This window comes from Erpetoichthys calabaricus, chromosome 10 (assembly GCF_900747795.2).
Source record: "Erpetoichthys calabaricus chromosome 10, fErpCal1.3, whole genome shotgun sequence".
Taxonomy (NCBI): domain Eukaryota; kingdom Metazoa; phylum Chordata; class Cladistia; order Polypteriformes; family Polypteridae; genus Erpetoichthys; species Erpetoichthys calabaricus.
The window spans coordinates 159,465,987-159,493,044 of NC_041403.2; the positions used below are offsets into that span (position 1 = coordinate 159,465,987).

The window sequence follows — 27,058 nt, forward strand, 5'->3', positions numbered from 1 at the left end:
GGCGCAGCTCCTCCCTAGTAGCGTAGTAATGGCGACTCACGGTTCATGGTGATGCGAGCGCTTTCTTCTCATCCAAACGTTTTCCAATAAGGAAATATTTTTGTACTTTTGTATTTAAAAATGATGGACAATTTCTCGTCGCTCTTCGGGCAGACAGATCCGTCCGGCCCTCCTGGTTTTGGCCCAGGAAAAGCGACGCAGCCCGTGAGCCAACAGCAGGTCGGGGAAGATGGGGTTCGTAAACAAGGGGTGATCAATGAGCCTTTCTACCTGCTGAGGGAACTTCCAGGTAATGGGGTGAAGCACATGGGGAAAGAGATCTGGGGAGTATTTGGGGTAGACTACAGCACGTGCTTTCTTTATTTTGTACGTCTTTTGTACTATTTGGCAAGACACGAAAGGGGTGCCGGAGTTCTTTTTCCTATGCGTTGCCGATAGCGCTAGTGACTGCTTGTGCGTCGCTTGTGTCAGAAGCGCAACTGGAATGTGTTGTATGGATTTGGGTGTAAAATGTGTTGTATGGATTTGGGTGTAACTATTGTGACTTTAACACGATTCCAAATTTTGCCTCTTTGTGATTAGTTTGACTGCAGAGTTAAAACAAATCGGAGATGTTAAGGTGTTAATTTGTTCGTTCAGTCTTCAGAGTACTTTCTAAGCGCAAAATATACACTTTACGTTATTTTTTTGTCAATCAATATGTATTCGGCTCGCGTGACTTGTAAATATAGGTAAATGCATATCGAATTAGGTAAAATTTAAGGAGACACTGTGAAGCCTAGTATTAATTTTCAGCATCGATTAATGAAGGAACACTGAAACCTTACCTCACAGCTACAACCGTATTGTAATTGATTTCTACCAAAAACCCAGTGATTGATTTGTGCTACTGGTTAGATATTCAAGATAGTGTACTTAAAAGCTCGTGTTAGTAATATCCCGATTTGGCATTACTGAATGCCTAGGTAGTTTTTCTGCTCTTCTGTAATTCACTCTTTGTGAGTTGCAGTTAGCTCATAGTTTCACACTTCTATCCTGTATGATGTTTGGATGTTCTAAGACAGGGGTAGGCAACGTCGGTCCTGGAGTGCCACAGTATGTGCAGGTTTTTGTTCCAACCCAGTTCCTTAACGAGAACTCAATTATTGCTGATGAAGCACATATTGCTTAAGTGACATTTTGATGCTTCCTTTTAGTGGTCTCGCTTGTTAAGGTTCTCCAACCTTAATTGCTTATTTCAATCTTAAACTGCTGCATTCAGTGTTTTAATTGCTCCTTATTAGCAATAAGATGTAAAACAGGGGTAGCAATGTCGGTCCTGGTGAGCCGCAGTGGCTACAGGTTTTCATTCAACCCAATTGCTTAATTAGAAACCAATCATTGCCAATCTCAGACCTTATTTAATTTTATGGCTTGTTAGTCTGTGCAATGTAAGGCTTTTATATCGTAGATTTTTTTCCTTTCCAAGGATATCATCCAAATGATTTGAAGCCTAAAACAGATCATTTTCAGTCTGTCACATTTTTCTATTAAGTGTTTTATTAAATCAAACCGTGCATGATGAACACACACAGATGTAATTGGAAAAAAGCTAGCTGGAGAACTGCTGGCTGCTTTGTCTTTTACATCTTATTGCTAATAAGGAGCAATTAAAACACTGAATGCAGCAGTTTAAGATTGAAATAAGCAATTAAGGTTGGAGAACCTTAACAAGCGAGACCACTAAAAGGAAGCATCAAAATGTCACTTAAGCAATATGTGCTTCATCAGCAATAATTGAGTTCTCGTTAAGGAACTGGGTTGGAACAAAAACCTGCACATACTGTGGCACTCCAGGACCGACGTTGCCTACCCCTGTTCTAAGAAACTCTTGAGAATGTGAGATTTTAAGTGTCAGATTCTTATTTACCAAATGAGAATTTGCATATCTATCTATCTATCTATCTATCTATCTATCTATCTATCTATCTATCTCTGATATAGTGCCTTTCATATCTATCTTATCTATTTATCAGTCTGTCTATCTATAATAAGGATAGGGGATATGATAGGGATGCTCCAGTCAGGTTTTTTAGGGCCCATACCAATTACCAATTTCATGTTACTGAAGTGGCCAATTCTGATATTGATTCCAATTATTTTCTTTAACCCTTTAAAAAACTTTTGTGCTAAAAGCTCTTGCGTCATGTAGAAGTCTTAAGTTCTATATTAAAGTATTAACTTTGATGTTTTCTTAATTAAACTATAGACTTGCAGATGTTGCTTGTTCATTTTTAATTAACGGTGAAATTCTGTACGCACATTATTAATTAGTCATATAAATGTTAAAAGAAATAAAATTACCCTAAAATCCATAAAAGAAAATTATACTTCTCATAATTAAGAGCTGTCATATTGTTTAATATCTTGTGTAATTTACTTACCTAAAACAAAGCTTCATTTAAAAAAAATAGTTTCCACCATTTGTCTAACAAATATATATATTCTCACACATTGATTCAATTAATGGATTTTTACAGTTAAATCACTGCTTAACTGTAAATACACGCTTATGGGTTTTAATCATTTTTTAATAATTAATTGCACTACAGCTTTTTGCTGTTAAAATACACATTTACTATAGTTCTGTTTTTTTGTTTTTTTTTGTAGTGTACCAGCTATACATTCCAAATCCCAGAGGTGTAATTATAAATATGGATTACGATGTTAATTATGCAGTACTTGTTTTTTTAATCAACGCTTACACTGTATGACAAAAATAATAAACGCAATGCAAACCATTGAAAAAAACACAAAGCTATCAAATGTTCATCAGTTGTTTATCAAAAGGATAAAGGCTGACATCCTTAAGAAGTTTACAAGAAAAATGGACACATTTTGCATTTAAGCTAGCAAGACTATTGTTTACTAAGCAGCAATTTCCAATTGTTCATTATCGTTTTCAAATTGAAATTGTGAGCTGCTGTGCTAAACACAAGCTCACTCAAAAAAGGTCTGAATTCATTAAAGTAGCTTATCTTGTTGTTTTTAGAATTGCAGAGGACAGCTCCTCTAGTTTCTTTTCTCTTGGTTTATTACTCCACTTTCTTTTTAATGTAAATGGTTATATTCCAATCTCCTCTCTCTATGGTAAAATCCTCTTGGCTTCTCTCTGTTTACAGGAAGTTTGTTGCAAAAAAAGAGACATACAAAATCTCAAATAGTAACTTGTGTAAAGGAACACTACAACTAAATTGCTATTAAAAAAGAAGATACTGAAAAAATGTTTTTGTCATCGGTGAATTTACCGATCAGCAATAGGGTCTTCTGTAGTGAAAACTGGCAGATTTAGATCAGCAGACAATCAATTGGAGCATCACTAATAGAAACATTAAATACCCTAAAAACTCAAAATTGTCTTAATGGATTTGATTGAAATAAGACGATGCCATAGAAAAAAGAAAATTAGCAAACCTGTTTTTGGTGAATAATTTCTGTCACTATTTTTTAATATTATTCTAACTCACAAGGCCAGCACTGCACTAGAGAGCATGCTTTATACACATGCAGAAGAAGTGGTTGACAACCTACGCAAAAAGCACCTCCAACGAATAGGGTGGATGGATGACTAATGACGGGGCGGTGTCTTAGACTGGAAAAAATAAGAGACGGGACCACATTCTAAAGTGGAAAGAGAAAGTTTGATGAATCTGAAGGAAGCTTAATTGTTGGCAAGCACTGTTTTTTGCTGTTGATCACCTTCACTCTAAGATGTGTACCTCTTCTCATCTTGGTCTTCTGTTCTGCTCCTTTGACCTACTGGTACTTACAGTATCTCACTTTTGTTGCCAGAGGTTTAGACATTAATGGCTGTGTGTTGAGTTATTTTGAGGGGACAGTAAATTAACACTGTTATACAAGCTGTACACTGACTACATTGTATCAAAGTTTCGTATCTTCAGTGTTCAAAATTTAGTACATTCAGTTACTCCTTGTGTGAAACAAGAAATGATTCACTGTGTCTCAACTTATATAAAACATAGATGGACACCGGCTTCACAGAGCACACAGCAGAGCAGAGGGCTGGAGAAGGGGGAAGGATGTGGAGGACTAAAGTAACGTATGTGTTCAAGTAATCTTAAGTGATTCTGTATGGATTTCATATCTGCATTATAGGCGTGCAAAGTGTCCCGGTTCCACTTATCTCTTTGATCACATTATTTTCCATGCACTTGGTGGGGAACAAATTCAGTTTTGTGAAGAAGCATGAGTGCACAAGTCATAAGGACTCCATACTTTGCGGATAAACTGTGAGCAAAAAAGCAAAAATATTAAAAGTAATGAAGCATACAAAAGCATGTTAAGCACAAACATACAAGTAGTAGTACATTTTTCACTTAGGGGTGTACTCATTTTTGTTGCCAGTGGTGTAGACATTAATGGCTGTGTGTTCAGTTATTTCGAGGGGACAGCAAATTTACACTGTTATACAAGCTGTACACCGACTACTTTACATTGAATCAAAGTGTCATATCTTTGGTGTTGTCCCATGAAAAGATATAATAAAATATTTACAAAAATGTGAGGGGTGTACTCACTTTAGTGAGATACTGTATGTACTGTATATCCACTTCAGGCACTGCTGTGCATAAACATTCACATGTGGGGACTTTAAAGTGGAAACACAACTGAAGAAAAACATAAAAATAAATACTGTAAGTGAAAAGCGTAAACGAATGAAGATTGTAAACATCTAATAATGATAATATACACTCAAATATCATATTCCTACTGATTATCCTTTTCAGTTCAAATGTATACACTTTGCTGTAAAATTTTATTTTACAATGACCATCAATCACTAGGAAAAGTGCAGAAAACAATAATGGACAAGAACAAGAAATTATAAGAAGACAAAGCGCTGAAACATGTAGACAAACAAAAATAATTTGAGCACCAGGCAGGTTGATGGCTAATAAACATAAAAGACAATGTCCAGAATTCAGAATGCAAGAATGAGAGTGAGAGACGGAAAACCACACCAACAATTAAGATTCACAGATAGTCAAAACTTCCAAACTTTCAGCAACGTGAAAGCATTTTTACAGCCTTAGGCCAGTTTTTCTTTGAAGACCACTACTTAACAAAGTTGCATCAGTAATGTCATCAATATCAACCTATATTTATTTCTAATGGTGAAAACAAAAGAACGTTTTGCCTAAATAGCAGAGTCAGGTTTGCTCTAGATGACAAAATACATTACAACGTCTAGACGAAATGAAAGATGTACAATTTAGAGAACACAAGAAGTATCTGCAGATAATGATCTTTAAGTTGGTTTTTATTTGTATTTTATTTTAGGCCTATAGGTCTATTGGGTTTCACTAGTTATAATCATAACTTAAGCTTCTGGTGAAGACGGTCTAGACACAGCATAATGCAGTGAAATCACGTGGCACTGAAAGGAAACACACCTATAATATTCTAGAGAATTATAAATATCTCCTTTGTCAGGTTAAATACTAATTTTTCTATTTTGTTTCTGTTAAATATTTTGCTATTTTATGCATGTACGTTAAAATATTGAGATAATAAAAATATCATAAATGTCGAGTTTTATCCTTTATTATTTGGTGGAAGGTAAGTTTGACACTTAAAGGGAAGTTGTGTGGGAAGGCAATATTTAGTGATGGTTTTTTTTTTTGTCTTCAGCTGGAAATGAATTGACTGGAAATACGAACCTGATTACATATTATAACTTAGAGCATGCCTACAACAAGTTCTGTGGTAAGAAAGTGAAAGAGAAACTCAGCAACTTCTTACCAGAGTTGCCAGGTCAGTATGTATGTTATCTCTTACTTTGCATTGTATACTCTTGTTTAGAATATACCTTGTTGTAAAGTGTAAAGCTGCTACTGTTTTCACAGGAACAATTTCTGCTTACATTATTCCAACTGTTATGTTAAAAAAAAAAAAAAAAAAATCAGTAAATCAGTAGAATTTTAGGACTACAAAAGGGAAATGTGCAGAGTTTTTGCACCCAGACACAAGACTGATCATAGATAAAGCTATGAAAGTACAAGAGGAAAATAAACTGTACAGTCATATGAAAAAGTTTGGGAACCCCTCTTAATTCTTTGGATTTTTGTTTCTCATTGGCTGAGCTTTCAAAGTAGCAACGTCCTTTTAATATATGACATGCCTTATGGAAACAGTAGTATTTCAGCAGTGACATTACGTTTATTGGATTAACAGAATTAGACAGGTGCATAAATTTGGGCACCCTAACAGAGATATGACATCAATACTTAGTTGAGCCTCCTTTTGCCAATCTAACAGCCTCTAGACGCTGTCCTCCTATAGCCTTAGATGAGTGTCTGGATTCTGGATGGCAGTATTTTTGAATATTCTTCCATACAAAATCACTCCAGTTAAATTTGATGGCTGCCAAGCATGGACAGCCTGCTTCAAATCATCCCATAGATTTTCGATGATATTCAAGTCGGGACTGTGACGGCCATTCCAGAACATTGTACTTCTCCCTCTGCATGAATGCCTTTGTAGATTTTGAACTGTGTTTTGGGTCATTGTCTTGTTGGAATATCCAATATGTTGATTTTGGGTTGAATTCATTCGACCCTCGACTTTAACAAGGGCCCCAGTTCCTGAACTAGCCACACAGCCCCACAGCATGATGGATCCTCCACTAAATTTGACAGTAGGTAGCAGGTGTTTTTCTTGGAATGCGGTGTTCTTCTTCCGCCATGCAAAGTGCTTTTTGTTATGACCAAGTAACTCAATTTTTGTCTCATCAGTCCAAAGCACTTTGTTCCAAAATGAATCTGGCTTGTCTAAATGAGCATTTGCATACAACAAGCGACTCTGTTTGTGGCGTGAGTGCAGAGAGGGCTTCTTTCTCATCACCCTGCCATACAGATGTTCTTTGTGCAAATTGCGCTGAATTGTACAACGATGTACAGATACACCATCTGCAGCAAGATGTTCTTGCAGGTCTTTGGAGGTGATCTGTGGGTTGTCTGTAACCATTCTCACAATCCTGCGCATATGCCGCTCCTGTATTTTTCTTGGCCTGCCAGACCTGCTGGGTTTAACAGCAACTGTGCCTGTGGCCTTCCATTTCCTAATTACATTCCTTACAGTTGAAACTGACAGTTTAAACCTGAGATAGCTTTTTGTAGCTTTCCCCTAAACCATGATACTGAACAGTCTTTGTTTTCAGATCTTTGGAGAGTTGCTTTGAGGATCCCATGCTGTCACTCTTCAGAGGAGAGTCAAAGGGAAGCACAACTTGCAATGGGCCACCTTAATTACCTTTTCGCATGATTGGACACATCTGTCTATGAAGTTCAAGGCTTAACGAGTTAATCGAACCAATTTGGTGTCGCAAGTAATCAACATTGAGCAGTGACAGGCATTCAAATCAGCAAAATTACAAGGGTACCTACATTTTTGCACAGCCAGTTTTACATATTTGATTTAATTTCATACAACTAAATACTGCTTCACTAAAAATCTTTGTTCGGAAAACACCCCAGTACTCAGATGTTCCTAGGAAATGAAAGACATACCACTGTTATCTTTTTTTGTTGAAAGTGGAGTAAATTATTATGCAGGCTGAGAGGGGTTCCCAAACTTTTTCATATGACTGTATTTTACACTGTACCGCTTAAATTAACACTTACTAGCAGATGTCTAGTTGGACGGTTGGGAGACAAAGTCAGAGAGGTGAGATTGCTGTTGGTTTGGTATGGTTTGGACATGTGCAGAGGAGAGATGCTGGGTATATTGGGAAAAGGACGCTAAGAACAAAGCTGCCAGGTAAGAGGAAAAGAGGAAGGCCTAAGAGAAGGTTTATGGATGTAGTGAGAAAGGACATGCAGGTGATGGGTGTGACAGAGTGAGATGTAAAGGACAGGAAGATATGGAACAGGATGGACAGGTGGCAACCCCTAACGGGAGCAGTCGGAAGAAGAAGAAGCAGCAGATGTCTCTGTTTTGTCCTTTTTTTGTGGAATTAAACTTTCAGAGATCTCTGTACACCCTGTAGTAACTTGAGGAAGTTGTTCTGCAGGGTTGAGTTCCACTGCTGCTTGTCATTCTGTCGCAGTTTTAGCATAGGGAGAGTGGTGTGTGCATACTTGATATTTACCACAAGCCAGTTTCAAAGGTACATAGGACTTCATTGTGCTGCTCTCATTTAGTTTATATTCTTTATGATATACTTTTAAGTGACAAACCAGAGAATGCACAGCCTGAATAGTCCATGTAGAATATGTCAACTGCTTGGAGTTAATGCACAATAAAATATTTTCTTTGTTTAAAAACACATTTTAGTGTTTTGTTTGTAATTTCTTTCTGACCTTTTCTGTTTAGGTATGATTGACATGCCTGGCTCACAGGACAACAGCTCTTTGAGATCTTTAATTGAGAAACACCCAATCTGTGGGAACACCTTTAACCCACTGACCGGGACCTTATTGACGGGTTTCAGACTTCATGCAGGACCGGTAAGAAAAAAAGTGAAACATTAAAAAAAATATATATATGCGATTCAGTTTGTTTTTTGCAAGACCATTTGCATATTTAATAACTTCACTGAAACTTCTTTTTAAGGAATGCATGTAATATATGTGAAATCAGTCTTTAAGTCAAATGCTGTATGTTGGTGCCGTTTCTGGCCTTAGAAAGAGACTGGATTTCTGTTTGACTTGGAGAATGGTGTAAATTGCCTCTCTTCATTCCATTTTCCATCTGACATGAATTATGTTTGTTTATGCTGACTTGTCCTGCCTTTTTTGTTTTAAGCTTCCAGAACAGTATCGCCTGATGCACATACAGCCTCCAAAAAAGAAGACCAAGCACAAGCAGAAGCACAACCGTCCACAGGATCCTGTGCCACCAGGTGAGGCCTTATTGTTTGGAATAGTAAAATGCTTGTTTACTGATAATGATTACAGTGTTGGGTGGCTTATTGATGATTCTAAATAGGCACCGTGTCGGTGACTGTGTCCTATGATCGAATGGCAGCTTGTCTGGAGGTGGTCCCAAATTTGAACCCAATGCTGCCAACACAGGGTAAAGGCTGAAAATGGATTGATGCGCTTGTGTTGGATTTACATGGTGTGCAAAAGTATTCAATTCCCTTGAAAGTCATCATAATTTTCTACATGACAAAAAAATTGTACACATTTATCCATTCTTTATGTTTACTTTGTATTGTTACAGCATAAAAGAGTTCATTTTCAAAGTCAAAGTAAACCATTTTCTGTAGATATTTAACTGAAGTAGAAAAACTCAAAAGTTCTTGTTTGACTAAGTATTTAAGCCCTACACATGAATACTGTGTCGAGAACCCTTTTGCTGCAATAACAGTTTTAATTATTTTGGAGTAAGTCTGTACCGGTTTTGCACATTGTTTAGGAGTGACTCTTCCCCATTCTTCTTGTCAGTATTGATCGAGATCCTCTACATTGGGGGTATGGCACCTCTGGACAGCAGTTTTCAAATCGTGTCACAGATTGTCAATATGGTTAAGATCAGGGCTTTGACTTGGCCATTCCAAAACATTCACCTTTCTGTTTTTGAGCCTTTCCAGTGTTTCTTTGACATTATGCTTAGGGTCATTTTCATGTTGAAAGATGAATTTTGTCCCAAGCTGTGGGTTCACAGCAGGCTGGAACAAGTTCACCTATTATTGTGCAGTATTTATGTCCATCCATTGTCCCTTCAACTCTGACAAGATCCCTAGTCCCGGCACATGAACAGCATCCCCATAGCATGATGCTGCCACCACCATATTTGACCGTAGGTTTGGTGTTTCTTGATGCACGAGCAGTGTTAGTTTTACACAACACACAAAAAAAAAGTTGTATTTTGATCTCATCTGACCATAAAACCTTCTCCCACATCTTAACTGGGTCTTTCTTATGCTTTGTAGCAAATGCCATACATGCTTTTATGTGGACCTAGTTAAGGATTTGCTTCTTTTTGCTGTCCTCCCATTAGAGGCCTGTTTTATGGAGAGCTCTTGAAATTGTGGATCCCTGCACCTTCACTCCAGTTTCACCCTAAGAGCATTGCAGACTTCTAAGTGTGAACCAGTCAAAGGTGTTACTCTGATGTTTAGTTTTGAGGGACAGTTTGCTCTAGTAAGAGTCTGGGTGCTGTGTTAAAATTTCACTTTTTGATGATGGATTCAACATTGCTTAATGGAACATTCAAACTCTTCGATATTTTTGTAGCCATTTCCTTCCTTGTGCATTTCAATGTCTTTGTTTTTCACATCTGCAGATTATTCCATTGTCTTCATTTTTTTGCAGTGATTGTCAAAGACTATGGTCCTTACAAATTGGGCTTTTTATATCTAGAGAAATAGAAAGGACTCACAAATAGTACCTAATTATGTTTAATTATGCCCGTCAAATGACTATCACCTTTGTGTTATTTGTGATTAATTTGTCATTTGTGTAAACCTCATGCTTCCAAAGCACAGAGGAGCACGTACTTTTTGTTAGATAGGTAGATACTTTATTAATCCCCAAGGGGAAATTCACATACTCCAGCAGCAGCATACTGATAACAACAATATTAATTAAATAATGATAAAAATGTTAAAAAATGCAAGATGGAGTGTGCGAGGCAGGTATAATAGACAGTAACTTTGTATAATGTTACCGTTTACCTCCCCGGGTGGAATTGAAGAGTCGCATATTGTGGAGGAGGAACGATCTCCTCAGTCTGTCAGTGGAGCAGGACGGTGACAGCAGTCTGTCACTGAAGCTGCTCCTCTGTCTCGAGATGATCCTGTTCAGTGGATGCAGTGGATTCTCCATGATTGACAGGAGCCTGCTCAGCGCCTGTTGCTCTGCCACAGATGTCAAACTGTCCAGCTCTGTGCCTACAAAAGAGCCTGCCTTCCTCACCAGTTTGTCCAGGCTTGAGGCGTCCCTCTTCTTTATGCTTCCTCCCCAGCACACCACCACGTAGAAGAGAGTACTCGCCACAACCGTCTGATAGAACATCTGCAGCATCTTATTGCAGATGTTGAAGGACGCCAGCCTTCTAAGGAAGTATAGCTGGCTCTGTCCTCTCTTGCACAGAGCGTCAGTATTAGCAGTCCAGTCCAGTTTATCATCCAGTTGCACTCCCAGGTATTTATACGTCTGCACTGTCTGCACACAGTCACCTCTGATGATCACGGGGTCCATTAGGGGCCTGGGCCTCCTAAAATCCACCACCAGCTCCTTGGTTATTCTGGTGTTCAGTTGTAGGTGGTTTGTGTCGCACCATTTAACAAAGTCCTTGATTAGGTTATATATATTCATCGGATATACTGTATAGCTGATAGATTTTATGTGACTTTTGACAATCCAGAGTTTGGAGGACAGGGGAGTCTTAATATTTATAATAGCCTTGGTGTTTATGAGAATACTTGAGTCATCAGTATTACTGTTTTAATTTTATTTTCCAGAAACACCATCTGATTCAGACCACAAAAAGAAGAAAAAGAAAAAAGATGATGACCCAGAGAGGAAAAAGAAAAAAAAAAGAGAAAAAGAAAAAAAAGGTTTGAGCATTTTTTTCAATCTAATGCAGTAATTATTATAAACCAGAAACGGCACACTGCATGATTATGTGCAGTGAATACACTTGACTTGAGCATTCCTAGATTTCATCCTCTTTCTCTGTATGTTTAGCATTCGTTTGCTCAGAGGTTGATGCGCTTGCTGCTTCCTGAGCAGCTCTACTTTTCTCCATCCTAGCGGCCCACTTCTTCTCTTCTTTCGTCGGCATCTTTTCACGTTAAAACTGATTAAGTCAGTGTTTGTGTTGCTATTTCTTAGTACATTTTCTTTAATTTTTCACTGAAGCTGGCACTTAAGCCTTCAATCTGCCTCAAGAATGATTTAAGATATGTAGAGGTAGGGGAAGTGACGGCGAAGGTGGTAGGGATGAGAACGGCGCCCGTACACATGTGCCGCATGGCCGCTGCCAAGAGTTTATATAATAAAATAAAAAGAGGAATAACCTTGGAGGTCAGTCATCACCCCGAAAGTGGATAGTAGACGTCACGTAGTATTTGTGTACTAAAGTTTAGCTCAATAGGTCAAATGGTTTTGTGAGCTACAGGTGATTTAAAATCCTGGAAAGACAAACAAACAGCCACGGTAGCGTATTATATATAGAGATTTGGAAGAATCTGCCTGACATAGCTTGCAGATCATTAATTTATAAAAGTAAAAGAGGGCATACAGATTAAACTCTTAATCAAGCTTTAACATAAAATTCTCAAACCTGCTTACTTCAGTTCAGCATGGGGCCAGTTCCTATGCTGGCAGCATCATGCACAGGAGTCAAAACGTATCATGGTATCGTAGTATCATAGTTCACTTGTGGTACTGATTTATTTTAGGTGAATCCAAGAGAGACACAGTGGGCTAAAGGGAAAAGGGCAGGGCACTCCTGACTCGCGTGCCAGCCTCGGGGCGTATCTTACCTCTGCTTAGCTAGCAAACGAGAGAACTACTTTTTGTCTTAACATTCTGGTTGATTTTGGAACTTCTCTCATCGTGAGAATCATAGTTCGCTTGCAGGAGCGATATTTTTACGGTAGTCAGAAACAGAGGTTGCGGGATGAGGGGAGAGGGAAGCGTGATGTGAGGAGTGGGGAACCGGGCAGGGCCCTCCTCGCTCATGTACCAGCCTATGTTGGAGTCGGTGTACCTCTGCGTTTTGGAGCTTACCTTACCTCCGCTTAGCTAGCAATACCTGTTTGTTTATTGATTTTTAAAGTTTGTCCTGTTTCACTACTACGCGGGTGAAGCTGTGGGGGACTGCTAGTTATAGTATGAAGGAAAAAGCAGTAAGGAACTAAAGATGTATGCTACAGTTAAAAGATTCCCTGAACCCAGTTTCCATCTAAGAAGGACCACATGCTATTTGTTTCACTGTTACCTCAAGGCCATTGGAGTGCATCTTTTCTTTGCAGATAGAAAACCATGAAGGTAACTGTGAAGCAGATACATCATAGCTATCTAATAATAACTTGGCTTAAATTTTTCTTTCAGTCTTAGCCTTCATTTACATAATCTTAGCAAGTCAGAGACAGTTGACCAAGTGTGCGTATGAAGCTGATTGCTACAATGAAATCAAACAGGTTTGGTTTTGTCTGTAGTCACTTGGCAGACTTTGTGTGTGCAGTAGAGCTGACCACTAAAGAGTCTCACAAACAGATGACAAGCTTTATTGTCTGAGGTCTTGCATTTTACAAAAACAGAATGCAAAAAAGAGGGCAGAGTCTGCAGCTGAACTCACAGCATCTATTAACCCTTCATACAGTGCTTGGCAGTACACCGTTGGATGTCAGACATAGGGGTGAGCACATTTATTATCTAGTTCTTGGCTTTTGTTTTGTGAAGGTGGTGATGGCATGAAGTTTTTGAATGTTTTACATTTCTCTATTATAAAAGAAAATCTTGCGACAATACGTGATCTTCTGAAGAGAGACATTTCAGAGAGGCAGAGATGCTTTCACTTCCCGTGACACAGTCAAGTCACATCATATTGACATCCATTGGAAGCATGTTCCCGTGAGACGGTGACTTAGGCAAAGGAAAGTAATAATCAGCCCGGAACATGTGGAATTGAAAACCTTGCAGGTCAAAAACTGGGGTCAGAAATAAAAGACTAAGAGTAAAAGACACAGTAGAACTTCATAAAGACGTTCAAAAACGTTGGCGCCATACACATGCAGGAGCCGGTTACAGATTATGAAAGCAATGGAATTCGAAAGGCTCACAAAAAACCTTAGCCAGATACACACGCAGAGCAAGTTCAAAAATATGACAGTACTAAAATTCGAGAGTATCAAAAAAAACGAGAGTACAAATCGCAATCGCGCAAACAAATGGAAATTATTGCTAGGAGTGAAATAATGAAACAGCAAAAAGGGATCGATTATATGGACATTGGTGATATGTCGGAAGTATGTAGATACTGTGAGGGCTTTGAAGTTTCAGTCGGAGACTTGTAGATCGTCTAATTCGTGTTGTCATCAGGGAAAAGTACTGCTGCTTCCCAATGAAGAGGTGTATCCACGAGAATATATGTCGGAAGTATGTAGATACTGTGAGGCTTTGAAGTTTCAGTCGGAGACTTGTAGATCGTCTAATACATGTTGTCATCAGGGAAAAGTACTGCTGCTTCCAATGAAGAGGCGTATCCACGAGAATTAAAAAATTTGTTGTTTGGTGAAAGTGAAATCCACAAACACTACAGGCAGAATATACGCGTCTACAATAATCTTTTCGCGTTAGCATCATTCAATGCACAAAATGTTGATTTACACAATAATGGGCCATACACTATGAGAATCTTGTGTTTCCGCAACAATTAAAGCTACGACAAGTTTAATTTAGAAAAAAATACAATTTGGACAGGTGTGTATCTTTATGATCACAGGGAAGCGATGCAACATAGAATCGAAAGAGTTAAACGATCCGACGTAATAGAAATTCTACAGCCAATAATGGATACAAATCCATACGTCCAAAAGTATCACATTTAAAAACACAAAATTGATCAGCAAAACACAAAGAAAGTTTCTTGGATTTCTATATGAATCCGAAAGATCACAGTCGCATTTATAATAAACCCACACGTGACAAATTGTCAGCGATAATAATTTCGAAAGATGGAGATATCAAAGACAGAGTAGATGTTAGTGTATATCCAAAGGCAAAGCATGATTCGTCATTTATGTCTAATACATCGCCACATGCCAACCCTTTACTCTTTCCTTTGCTTTTCCCAGATGGCGTAACAGGATGGTCATACAATATGAAACAAACACATTCAGAAAAACGAATAACACAAACACAATATTTTGGGTTAAAATTAGCGATTCGTTCCCATGTATTTAACCCACTTCTATCATGTCAACGTCTATCGCAACATTACATTATTAATGCGTATATAAAAGTCTCAGCTAATCGTCACTTCTTTATTAAATTGAATCAAGCTAAACTTAGAACGGTCTCATTGATCACGTTCACAATTTAAATATCAATTGTTCAGACAAATTCAAAATAGGTAAAGCAGTAATATTACCATCATCATATCACGCTAGTCCAAGAGCATTGCAACAGTTATATCATGATGCAATGGCAATATCCAGAACTATCGGTCGGCCAGATTTATTTCTTACAATGACATGCAATCCATAATGGCCAGAAATCCGCAGCTTCTTGAGAACAATGCCACCGGCTACATCGGCTCTGGATATACCCACTTTCGTAAGTAGATTGTTTGTTTTATCAGAAAGTCTTATTTTTATTGAATGAACTTGAAACGATGTTCGGGCAAAAATGAGTCATTGATATGCCATTTGTATTAAAACATTTACAGTTTCCTGTGAGAATAGCTTTTGCAATGAAAATTAACAAATCACATGGACAAACATTTGAAAAAGTCGGTTAATTTTTAAGAGACAAAGAAACGATATTCACTCACAGCCAGTTATACGTTGCATTATCACGCTGTGAGACCAAACAAGGAATCAAAATTCAATGCGATCTTGAAGAAAAGTTCATTGCAAATATTGTTTTTACTGAAGTTTTAAAATAAAAAGTGAACATAATGCATATGTAACAAACACACTTTAAATTGTATTTCCACAGGACCAAACCCGGGGGTTGGCGAGCAAAGCAAGCAGGGGGTGGAGCCCCCTAGTTTTAAATATAACCAGGTGTAAAGTATAAATGTTAGTGACTGTTTTACTAGATAAAGTAACTTTGGTTTAAATGGTGAATATATTTTAAAAATTTCAATTGCAGCTGTTAAATATATAAGAATATATCAATTAGATCATCAAATTAAAACTTTCTTTTATACTTAACTGTAAGACAAATCATTTACATCATGTTCATGTGTACAAGCTCAGATTTTCTTCCTGTTTTTATTTACAACAGTTTTATTGTTAGACACATATTTATAGAATTAACGTTCTGTAATTTACACACATTTAACTAATGTTTTTTTCAGTGAACGTTCGTGATGATGTTGAAATATTCAGAATTACAAGTGTTAATGTTCCAAAAGTCGTGGCCAAACATTTTGAGAATGACACAAGTATTGGTTTTCACAAAGTTTGCTGCTTCAGTATTTTTAGATCTTTGTGTCGGATGTTTCTATGGTATACTGAAGTATAATTACAAGCATTTCATAAGTTTCAAAGGCGTTTATTGACAATTACATTAAGTTTATGCAAAGTGTCAATATTTGCAGTGATGGTCCTTCTTTCTTTTTCAAGACCCCTGCAATTTGCCCTGGCAGGCTGACAGTTAATTTCTGGGCCAAATTCTGACTGATGGCAGCATATTCTTGCATAATCAATGACTCTTTGTCGAACTTTGTGGGTTTTTGGTTGTCTACCTGCCTTTTGAGGATTGACCACAAGTTCTCAATGGGATTAAAGTCTGGGGAGTTTCCTGGCTATGGACCCAAAATTTTGATGTTTTGTTCCCAGATCCACTTAGTTATCACTTTTGCCTTAAGGCATAGTGGTCCATCATGCTGGAAAAGGCATTGTGTGACACCAAACTGTTCTTGGATGGTTGGGAGAAGATGCTCTTGGACAATGTTTTGGCCCAGAAGTTGATTGACAGCATGCCAGGACGAACTGCAGAGGTGGTGAAAAAGAAAGAAAGGTCAACACTGCAAGTATTGACTCTTTGTATAAACTTAATGTCATTGTCAATAACAGCCTTTGAAACTTATGAAATACTTGTAATTATACTTCCGTATAGCATAGAAACATCTGACAAAAAGATCTACAAACATTGAAGCAGCAGACTTGAAAACTGTGAAAACCAATACTTGTGTCATTCTCAAAGGTTTTGGCCACAACTGTTGACCATCATCTAGAAGTATTTTCTCCTGAGGTATCCTCACACTGTTGATAAAAGCAAGAAGAAGAAAAAAGTCCTGTCTACAAAACATCCTGTCTTCTCTCTGACACAGCAGCACAGAGCCTGTAAACCAAGGACGTAAGAACAGTTGGCTTGAAGCAGCATATCTGTTTTGACTAGACAGACTTTTAGTGGCTATTATTTGGTTAACTGTGATTAGGAAGTCTCATTTGTTTACAGTGCAACTCAGAAAAATCCTTAAACCAAAGAGTAACATATACAGTATACATAGCATGTAGACAAAAGACTTGAAAATGGTAAGTAATTTTGTCTGCACAGTTCCATAGATGCTACAATAACACATCTCTGTAAAACATTACAGTGCCGCCTTTCTTTATCAACAAAGCAATACACCACCTTTTCCTAACCAAGCATCGGTTGGTGCAACTAGAAGGAAGGATTTTGCTTATTAGTAACATTGTTCAAAAATGTGTCCACATCTAATGTCAAATGATAGAATTAGAGGTTGCTTTATAAGATTTTACACCTGGGAGAAATAAAAGGCAGTGTGAGACACAAAAAAAAACGTAAATTAAATACACAGGCATAGTGCTTTTCTCTTCTCCTACTACATTTCAGTCATAATTAGTCTTGCATCTTGACTGACATTCAGTTTAAAATGGCAGGAAAATAATAAAGTAGAATGAAAAAATGGTACAGAAGGAGTGAAAAGCACTTTTTATTGCCTGGCTCTAGGAGACACAGCATATTAATATGTCTTGCTATAAAATTGTAATTCAGGAGTGTTCAGGTTTCTTGGACTCTGGCAAGTAATTAAAAGCATGCCAAACAGACTATGATACATGTGCAATATGTAATAATTAATTGAGTTCATCACATAGAAGCAGGAACAATAGTTTTCTTTATGGAGATGTTTACCAGAAGCTCGTTCAAAAACAATGTTGAGAGAAAGAGATGGTTGATAAGCCTCTGCTGATTTTTAGAAAAATGTTTTATTTCTGTTTTAGTTTAATAGTGAAGATTCCATTAAATGCACACTTGAGAGTTATGATATTTTCAATCTATTAAATACTAGGTGTAATTAAGAGCTGTGTCCTTTTTGGCAACTATTAATTATGCTTTAAAGAATTTATTTATTGTATGTACATCAGCAGCATCATTCCATTTTAGATTGAGAAAAAGCAGACCACATTGGTCAAATTAAGTCAATGAATGCTACATAAAGTGGAAGAAATTCAATGTAGAGACCAGGGCCACTTACAGGCTCAAATTTTGGCCAATCACCAACATTCCAAAACTATACATTATTTTTGGCATTTAATTTGTTGAGGGTTCATTTAAAACAAATCCATTAATTAAAAATTCAAAAATTACAAGGTTGTGCTGTATGTTTGTTTTGCATAAAGTTGTCTGGTTAGGTCTGGAGTTTGCAAAATAACAAACCTGAAAGGAATATCATATTTATTTAAAAAGAGAAGTTGTTGCCCACAAGGTAAATAATTACTTAAAACTAAATTACATAATAAACCCTTTATACATTGTCACCTTAAAATGTTTAGTCACGGCTAAAAGCATTATCCAAATGCATTTATGTATACGTTTATTCTCTGTAATGTGCTTCAGATCCTGACTGACTTAATGCCACATAGGGAGTGTTTCTCTAGAGCAAAAATTATTCTATGTGACATTGCTGTGAGCTTAAAATAAGCAACAATTGTGTAAATTATAGTACCTTTGAGAGCCTTTTAAAAATAGCAAAAGTCAGCATAAAGGGAATTACCAAAAATAAGTGACATTGCTAAATGGGGACATAAAACAATCTGAATAACAGCTGGACCACTCAGTATTTAAAAAGGAAAGCATACCTAATCCAGAGCAATACCCAATAGACCAAAAAAAAGAAAAGAAGATTGTGTTGGTTTAATATAAATAAGAATGGTAGAGCATATGAAGGATTAGGTAAAAGTGGCAAATACAACTGACAGAAATATTCTGCAGACGTTTTGGACCAATCCAGAGAGCGATCATCTTTCCTGTTTACTCTGATAGCATAACACTTAAATACCGAATGTACTACACCAAAGACTCCCATCTTTAGTTCCTATCCGTCTGTCCTTTTGCACGTTGATATCTACCCTACTTTCAGATGAGAATAGAATTATCCAACCCTTCAGGCTAGAAATGCGCTCAAGAAGTATTGGTACTGTCTTTCCAGAACTGCATCAGACCAACCCAAGTATTCCTGGCAGTTTTTATTTTCCATTTGCTATCAAAAGGCTAATTTGTCCTTCACAATAGGTAGTAGGGCCCAGTAAGTTTTCTACAGGAGCAGTGTGCTGCCACCCTTTTGTTAGGGGGACTTGTAAACACTTGCCAGTTCTGCATTGCAGTCATCCTGTGCCTGCTGAGTAATAAACATCAAGTCATGACACATGTCTGTTCCTGTTGTTCTACTCCTTACCTTACCTCCCATCTGTATAATGTATATGTAACATACAGACGCATCACTTCACTATTGCATCTGAACAGGTGGTAAGGATGTCGCATTAATATGCCTAGAAGCCAATTTTAATGCATTCTCAGCAAATGTTGGCATGCAAAAAAATGTTGCATCAGACCAGCATGTCAGGTCTTGTTTTTTAGTTAAATAAAATCAGTAAGCATTAGTACTGAGATGAAAAATAAAATAAAAACAAAGAAATAGTTACTTAGAATGGCATTGACGCTCAAAAATGGATTACTGCAAGCTATAATTTATGTATTTTGCAGTAAAATGGTGAATTTAAGTAACAGCATGAATTTTACAAGAATGTTTGTATTTGTTTATATTATACGGTATGACCATCGTGCATGGTTGTTGATAAACTTTAAAGATACTTGGGGGCTTAGCCCCCTGCTTGCTTTGCTTGCCGACTCCCCCGGCCTGCATCATGTGCCAGCCACTTTGCGTCTCTGCTGCTTGCGTATGTGGATTTCACTTTCACCAGACAACAAATCTTCTAATTTTTGCGGATATGTCTCTTCATTGTGAAGAAACACTACTTTTCCCTGATGCCCACATGAATTAGACGATCTACAAGTCTCCAACCTAAAGTTTAAATGTAAACAATATATTCGATCTCTTTTCACAGAGTAACAATTTCCGTTTGTTTGTGCAAATGCGATCTTTACTATCATTTTTTTGAAGATTTTCAAATTTTAGTACTTTCATTATCTCTAACCTGCTCCGCATGTGTATCACGCCAACATTTCTGAATTCTTTACGACATTCTACTTTGTTTGCTTGGGCATGGTTAAATCTCTTGGCACAAAGTCTGTTATCGCATCTCTGACAAAGTCACGTCACGTCTCGTCCCGGGCTTAAAAGTTTCGTCTCAGGATTTTTTTATTATAATACAGAGATGTTGTTGAGATCCATGATCTGCTCTTAGGGTACACTTGACTAATTGGTTTAAGTAGAGAAGTCAGATAAAGAGAAATACAAACCTGAGCTTCCATGATGTTTCCCAATAATATAATCTAACCTTGTATGGAAAGGTGGTACTGGGACTAGCTCCCGAAGAAAGGCATGTGAGTGATGTTTGCTGGCGAGTACCTGGTGGCTAGATAACATGCCTGGCCTGGCATGTAGGGAAAGTTAACTGAGATACCAGGCAGGTGACAGCTGTGTATGGGACTCAAGTGGAATCTTAAGATCTAATCATTTTACATAAGTCTCTGAGATGGAACCAGAGCTAAAGTTGGAGGTTGGATAAAACTGGCTAGAAAATTGGCAGGCTTTGTGCATAATGCTTTTTAAATTTCTTTTTTTTCTTTTTTTTTTTTTTAATATTTTTTTTTTATTATTTTTCATTGTAATCATTCCATACAAACAGATCAATTTATAACCCAACAAATTTGAAGACAAATCAAACCCCACCCCTGAGAAGGAGAGCTTAGCTAAAGGAAAATTGCTTTAAGCTTTTTAATAAGGCAACATTAGACAAAAGAAGGGGAGAAGTAAATATCTATATAAATAAGAGATGGAGAAGGGAGTTAAATGCAATAATAGTTAATTCTCTTATTCTAAAATAATATTGATTAAATCCTGCCAAGTTTTGAAAAAATTTTGTACAGATCCTCTAACTGAAAATTTGATTTTTTCCAATTTCAAATAATATAAAACATCAGTTTCCCACTGACTTATAAGAGGAGAATTAGGATTCTTCCAATTTAACAAAATAAGTCTGCGTGCCAAGAGTGTAGTGAATGCAATCACCGTTTGCTTGTCCTTCTCCAATTCAAGTCCATCTGGAAGGACACCAAACACAGCTGTTATGGGTTAGGAGGGATTGTGATACTAAGGCTGTCTGAGAGGCACTTAAAAAATTTTGTCCAAAATGATGTTAGTTTGGTGCAGGCCCAGAACATGTGACCCAGTGAGGCAGGAGCTTGGTTGCAGCGCTCGCAGGTTGGATCCTGGCCTGGAAACATTTTGGACAGTTTTAAGCGAGACAGATGAGCTCGATATATAATTTTTAGTTGAATAATTCTATGCTTTGCGCATATAGAACTCGAGTGAATTCTCTGCTTTGCTACCTTCCACTCCTTTTCTGATATATTGATTAAGAGATCTTCTTCCCAATGTCCTCTTGGATCTTTGAAAGGTAGGGACTCTAATAAGATTTTATATATTGCGGAAATAGTGTTTGTTTCCTCGGAATTGAGCAGTATTTTTTCCAGCATTGTGGAGGGTGCAAGGTGGGGGAAATCGGGCAATTTCTGTTTAACAAAATTTCTAATTTGAAGATAGTAAAAGAAATGTGTAGCTGGGAGGTTAAATTTTGAACGTAATTGTTCAAAAGATGTAAATATGTTGTCTATATAAAGATCTCTGAGCATTTTAATCCCAAAACTTTTCCAGGTATTAAAAACTGGATATACTTGCGAAGGTTGAAAGAGGTGGTTCCCTTGCTTTTTAAATTTCAAAGAGAAGACCGCTCTTATTAGCTTGGTTAGTTGCTGTTGTCCCAGTAAAATCTGGCAAGGTTTTCTTTTCAGTTGTGGGATTGACTACTTTGTTCCAGATTCTGATTTGTCTTTTTGGTAAAAGGTGCTTTTTCCAACTTGAATACCCTTAACCTTCATTTTAGTGGTGTCTTTGAGTACATGCAAAACATTTAGTTTTAAACCAGACTTCTTAATTAGAGGTGCATTTTATTATGTTATTGAGTTTTTGCACATGGTTGGCTAGTTGGATCATGGGGGATTTATTTCATCTCCTTAAGGTTTTTTATATCATTATCTGTAAAAAGGATTGGTTTGAATTCATGAAAAAAATATGAAAATATAAACCTGCAAATTATGTCAGTGTAAAGATTTCTTTTAGGTCTGGAGTTGTTGATTTGTGCATGAGGTACATAGGTGGATGGATGGATGGATAGATAGATGGGTGACGTGTGAGTCCCTGTCTTGGACCCCAAAACATGAGGCTGAGTCTCAATACGTTAGCAAAACCAGCTTTATTCTGCTTGAAACAGGAACAACATGGTTATTTATTGTAGCGGGATCTACCACTCACCTATACACAGACAAAGTAATCTGGCAGGGTCGTGCCAAGTAATATTGTTCCTGCATTTGTTTCTTGTATCACCCATCAACGACAGGCACTTATAGCGCGAATGCAATCGTCTTGGATTTGTTTTTGCTGAGAGCCACTACAGCGCTGGGAGTCTGCGGTTGCCCCAGCAACTGATAGGCTGTCTTCCACAGACGCGGCAATCACGCTTCGGAACGATCTTTGTAGTTTAGAAACCTTACACATATATATATATATATATATATATATATATATATATAGATATGTGTGTATATATATATATATCATATATAGATATGTGTGTATATATATATATTTATATATATTATATAATATATATATGTGTGTATGTTATATATATGTCTATATTGTGTGTGTGTGTGTGTCTCTCTCTCCTCTCTCTCTCTCTCTCTCTATCTCTCGATATCTCTCTACTGCTCCAGTCACATACACCCCCACACCCACTCTCCATACTCCCACCTGAGCATTCAGTCCTTCCTTGCTCTCTGCCTCTCTCTCTTCCCCTGGATTCGCTTATCTCCCCGTGTCCCGTTTTGTGACTGCAGTCTAACCACCCTATTCATGGATAAAGTTCTCACTGCAGGCCGTAGGATGGGGTGGAAATGGACATCAGGAGGTTGTATTAGTAGCCATGTGCAGCAGAAGAAAAAATTCTGATAGGCAGAATTGGCACTCCAGCCACCATAACAAAACCTCCCACTGTTCCATTCCATCTGAACTAGTGTGATGCTGAGGTGTCACCCATTGCATGACTGCATTTGGGTCCTAATCTGGGAGCCTGAGTGGGTTTGTAATGTGATGGGTGTGGCAATGTGCTGTATCAATGTGTGCGTCTCTCTATCTCTCTCTCTCTCTCTCTCTCTCTCTCTCTCACATGAGCAATACATGAAATTGCCTCTAGAGCAGTAACTGGTCTGTAATGCACTTAGATGTCTGGTGATGCACGCATGCTACACTGAATATATCAATGTGTGTCTACTTGATGCAAATGCACATAGGTAAGTAGTTGAACCCCATTCATGAGGGAAACCCGGGGCTTACAATTGTTCCCCACAAATGAGAAATTCCCAGTAAGTGTGGGTCATAAGCTTTCACTGATTAAACCTTTGCCCTTTGTTCACCCCGCCCGTCACCACTTATAATTGGATAGTATAGTGATGTTCTCAGATCGGCCCTGCTACAGTCATTCTCAGCCTATGGCAGAGCATCTAGAAGATGAGAAAACTTGACTATAGAAGAAGTGAAAGTCATAACAAGGTTTCCAACCTATTGAAGGATTAGTACTGAACCTGAAAGGGTGAAAGCAGCTGACACATCTGCCCAGCTCTTCTTCTCACTTCTCCAGTCCTCACCCTAAGCTGATGTACCACTGGAACCTAACTCCATTTTTCCGGTTAAGATAAGTGTTTCAGTATCCATGCTTTCTGTATCCTTTGGATTATGATAATTGACTATATATAAAACAAATGTTTGTGCATATGTAACTAATTTGTATGTTTTGTGTTTTAATTATGGAGTTTTGCCTTTTATCTTTGTAGCTGTACGTATGTGTCATGCTCTGAACTTGTCAATAGGAAAAAAAATGGTCATCATTCTTTTTACATTGTTTTGTGTTCTTTAGATGCATGATTAGAGCATAAAAAAACAACTTGTGTTTATCTTCTTGTCATGTTTGAATTAGCAAATTATGTGGCATGAAAAAATGTTTGAAAGAGGAACTTTTCATAAAGGTCATTAGAGATTTTAATCTTGGCCCTATTATCTCTTACAGAACCGGCACAGTCCAGATCACCCAGGCATCAACAACTCACAGCCAAACAGTAGCACCAACCTTCGATGAAGTTGACTGAAAGCAAAAAAAAAAAAAAAAATTAATAATAACATTTAAAGAAATCCAGTCTTACTTTTTATTTTTTTTAATTTTTCCCTTCTCTTCCCCTAAGTGAGTAAGGTGGGTAGGCCTTGCTGAGATCTAGATCTTTTTTTTTCCCCAGACATGAGCAACAATGGGCTTTTAGATGTGTGCTATAATTTTTTTTTAGTTATATATATATATATATATATATATATATATATATATATATATATATATATAATATAATAGTGTTTAAAGCATAGTCCTAAAAAAAAAAAAAAGTATGGAACTAGGACCAGACTAGCCAGGAACCAAGAGACACGAGACAGAAGCAACCCTGAACCAAAAGGTGGCTTTTAAGGTTCCTCACAAACTGATGAAGGTGGGAGACTCTGAAAACTGCTTGCAGAGGCCTCATTCCAAGATTAATATACAGTTGTACCTTTTGTTTTTTTTTTTTTGTTTTTTTTTTATTGTTTCAAAATTTTCATACACATTTGTGGAGATGAAGGCTGAACAGTCTCCCTGCAGCTGGGAAAAGCTCACCAGTGTGACATAGAATTTCAAACACTATTTGAAGGTTGTTATTTTCAGTGTTCTGCAGTTTTTGAGTATAGACTTGGAATTCAAAAGCAGTCAGTCTGTCCTAGCTTGTATTTTTGAATGACTGTATAAGGTTTATATTACTTACATCTGAGATTTTCATATGAACATCTCTTTTCTCTCTTGGTGCTGCCAATAAGCTTTAAAGGTAATATACAAAAAATGAAAAAGAACTGTTTACACCAAGCCCAGACCAACTCAGTCATTTAACTTTCAACAAATTGGCATGGTACAAATATACTTGAAGTTGAGGGTGTATTAACACGCTTTTGCACAGCAAAATTGTCAATGTCAAATTAATATGTCTTGAGTTAAATTAAGACTTACAAGTGCCCAGTGGAACCACATAAACACTAGTTACTTTAATCTGACACCAGCTAATGTGCTGTGCAGAGAAATGGGTATATTTTCCTCTGCTGTTTCCAATATTGTGTTTTTTTAATTGTATATTAATAAATAAATATATATTTGATTAAAACTTGTCTGGCATCATCTTCCCTTTTTCACTGAATGTGCATTTGTATGGCCCTAATTCGTGATGGCATTCTTTGTCCTTCTCCCCTATTCTTTATCATTTTAATTGAAAATTGAACTTGGATTGTTTTTAATTATTCAGTTCGATTCATTTTTATTTGGCACGTTTGAACTGAGGGCAAGTTCTCAAATCTCATCTTTTATGAAGCCTCAGTTTTGTTTGGCACAGAAATGCAGTGAAACTTTTTGATGATTTGTAAATGAATAACTGTCACACCATAATAAATGGCCCCGTTCTTACCCCACAGGAATGCTCTCTCTGCTTCTCTTTCCAGTTTCACAGGTGCAACAAGATTTTTCTCTCTCAGACAGAAATGATTTGAATTTATTGCAAGCTGCAGTTCATACTTTGGATATTTGTGTTATCACTGTCCCAAATATTTAAGGTAAAATGATAATAGCGATATTCAAAAATCTAACCAATTATTTGAATCTTGTCAGTATTAAAACCAATAATGTATTCAGTTGGGACTCCCCTCACTATTATAATGTGATATTTTTCTACAGCAAGTGATTTTGGGATACATCTTTTCACTTGGTGCTTATTGATTCTACCCCTTCATTATAATGAGCGTTAACTTCCTTGTCCTGCCCTTGTTGCTGTTACTGCAGTTTCTGAGGTGCTATTCTGTTTTAAGTGTCTAAATCAAGTTCTGCTTTTCTATTTGGTAATGTCTGAAACCAGTGATTGCTGTTCATGTCACTCATCTTTAGTAAGCACTTGCTATCTGTAAAGGGGCTGTTGATTTTAAACATTGGTTAAGACAAATAAAGGAGCAGAATAGGATGTACAATATTACATATATTAGATAGGGACCACTCAATTAATGAACTTGACCATAGAGGTCTTTCAAGAATTCTGATAATGATGAGTCAACATAACAACAAAAACCATTAAGGATGGCAATGCTCAGTTGAGTAATTAGACATGAATATAAATTAAATGTAAATTAATGCTTTACCTAATTACAATACTGTAGACAATGTAAACTAACAGTGTAATGTACCTGACAATAGTTTCATTGCTTAATTTGGGAAGGAGCTTTGTAGTGGAACATTGTTTTTAAGACACTAGTAACAAATATGATTTTCTCGTGTATTGAATATACAATCAGAGGCCACTTTATTTAGGGACACCTGTTCAACTGCTTGTTAACACATATCTAATTAGCCAATCACAGGGCGGCAACTTGATGTATTTAGGCATGTGAACATTGTCAAGATGACCTGCTAAAGTTCAAATCAGACATCAGAATGGGGAAGAAAGGTGATTGAAGTGACTTTGAACATGGCATAGTTCTTGGTGCCAGACGGGCTGGTCGGAGTAATTCAGAAACTGCTGATTGACTGGGATTTTGACACACAACCATCTCTAGGGTTTACAGAAAATGGTCTGGAAAAAGGGCAAATATCCAGTGAATGGCGTTCTATGTGTGAAAATGCCTTGTTGATTCCAAAGGTCAGAGGAGAATGGCCAGACTGGTTCTAGCTGATAGAAAAGAAACAGTAACTCAACCAGTCATTACAACAGAGGTGTGC

At 37.3% G+C, this 27,058-nt stretch overlaps 1 protein-coding gene across 1 annotated transcript; it reads left to right on the forward strand.

The window, feature by feature from the left end:
• Window positions 1-24,564, forward strand: med19b (mediator complex subunit 19b). The gene is made up of 6 exons (XM_028812246.2): window positions 1-289; window positions 5,692-5,814; window positions 8,374-8,507; window positions 8,806-8,902; window positions 11,471-11,566; window positions 24,299-24,564. Exons 1-6 carry the CDS (start codon window positions 121-123, stop codon window positions 24,349-24,351), a joined length of 672 nt encoding a protein of 223 aa, XP_028668079.2. The 5' UTR covers window positions 1-120; the 3' UTR covers window positions 24,352-24,564.
• Window positions 24,565-27,058: the final 2,494 nt, after the last annotated feature.

Coding starts and splice junctions, on each gene's coding strand:
- med19b (XM_028812246.2), top strand. CDS start 121: ATGATGGACAATTTCTCGTCGCTCTTCGGGCAGACAGATCCGTCCGGC. Junction 290..5,691: donor CCTGCTGAGGGAACTTCCAG/GTAATGGGGTGA, acceptor TTTTGTCTTCAG/CTGGAAATGAATTGACTGGA. Junction 8,903..11,470: donor ACAGGATCCTGTGCCACCAG/GTGAGGCCTTAT, acceptor TTTATTTTCCAG/AAACACCATCTGATTCAGAC.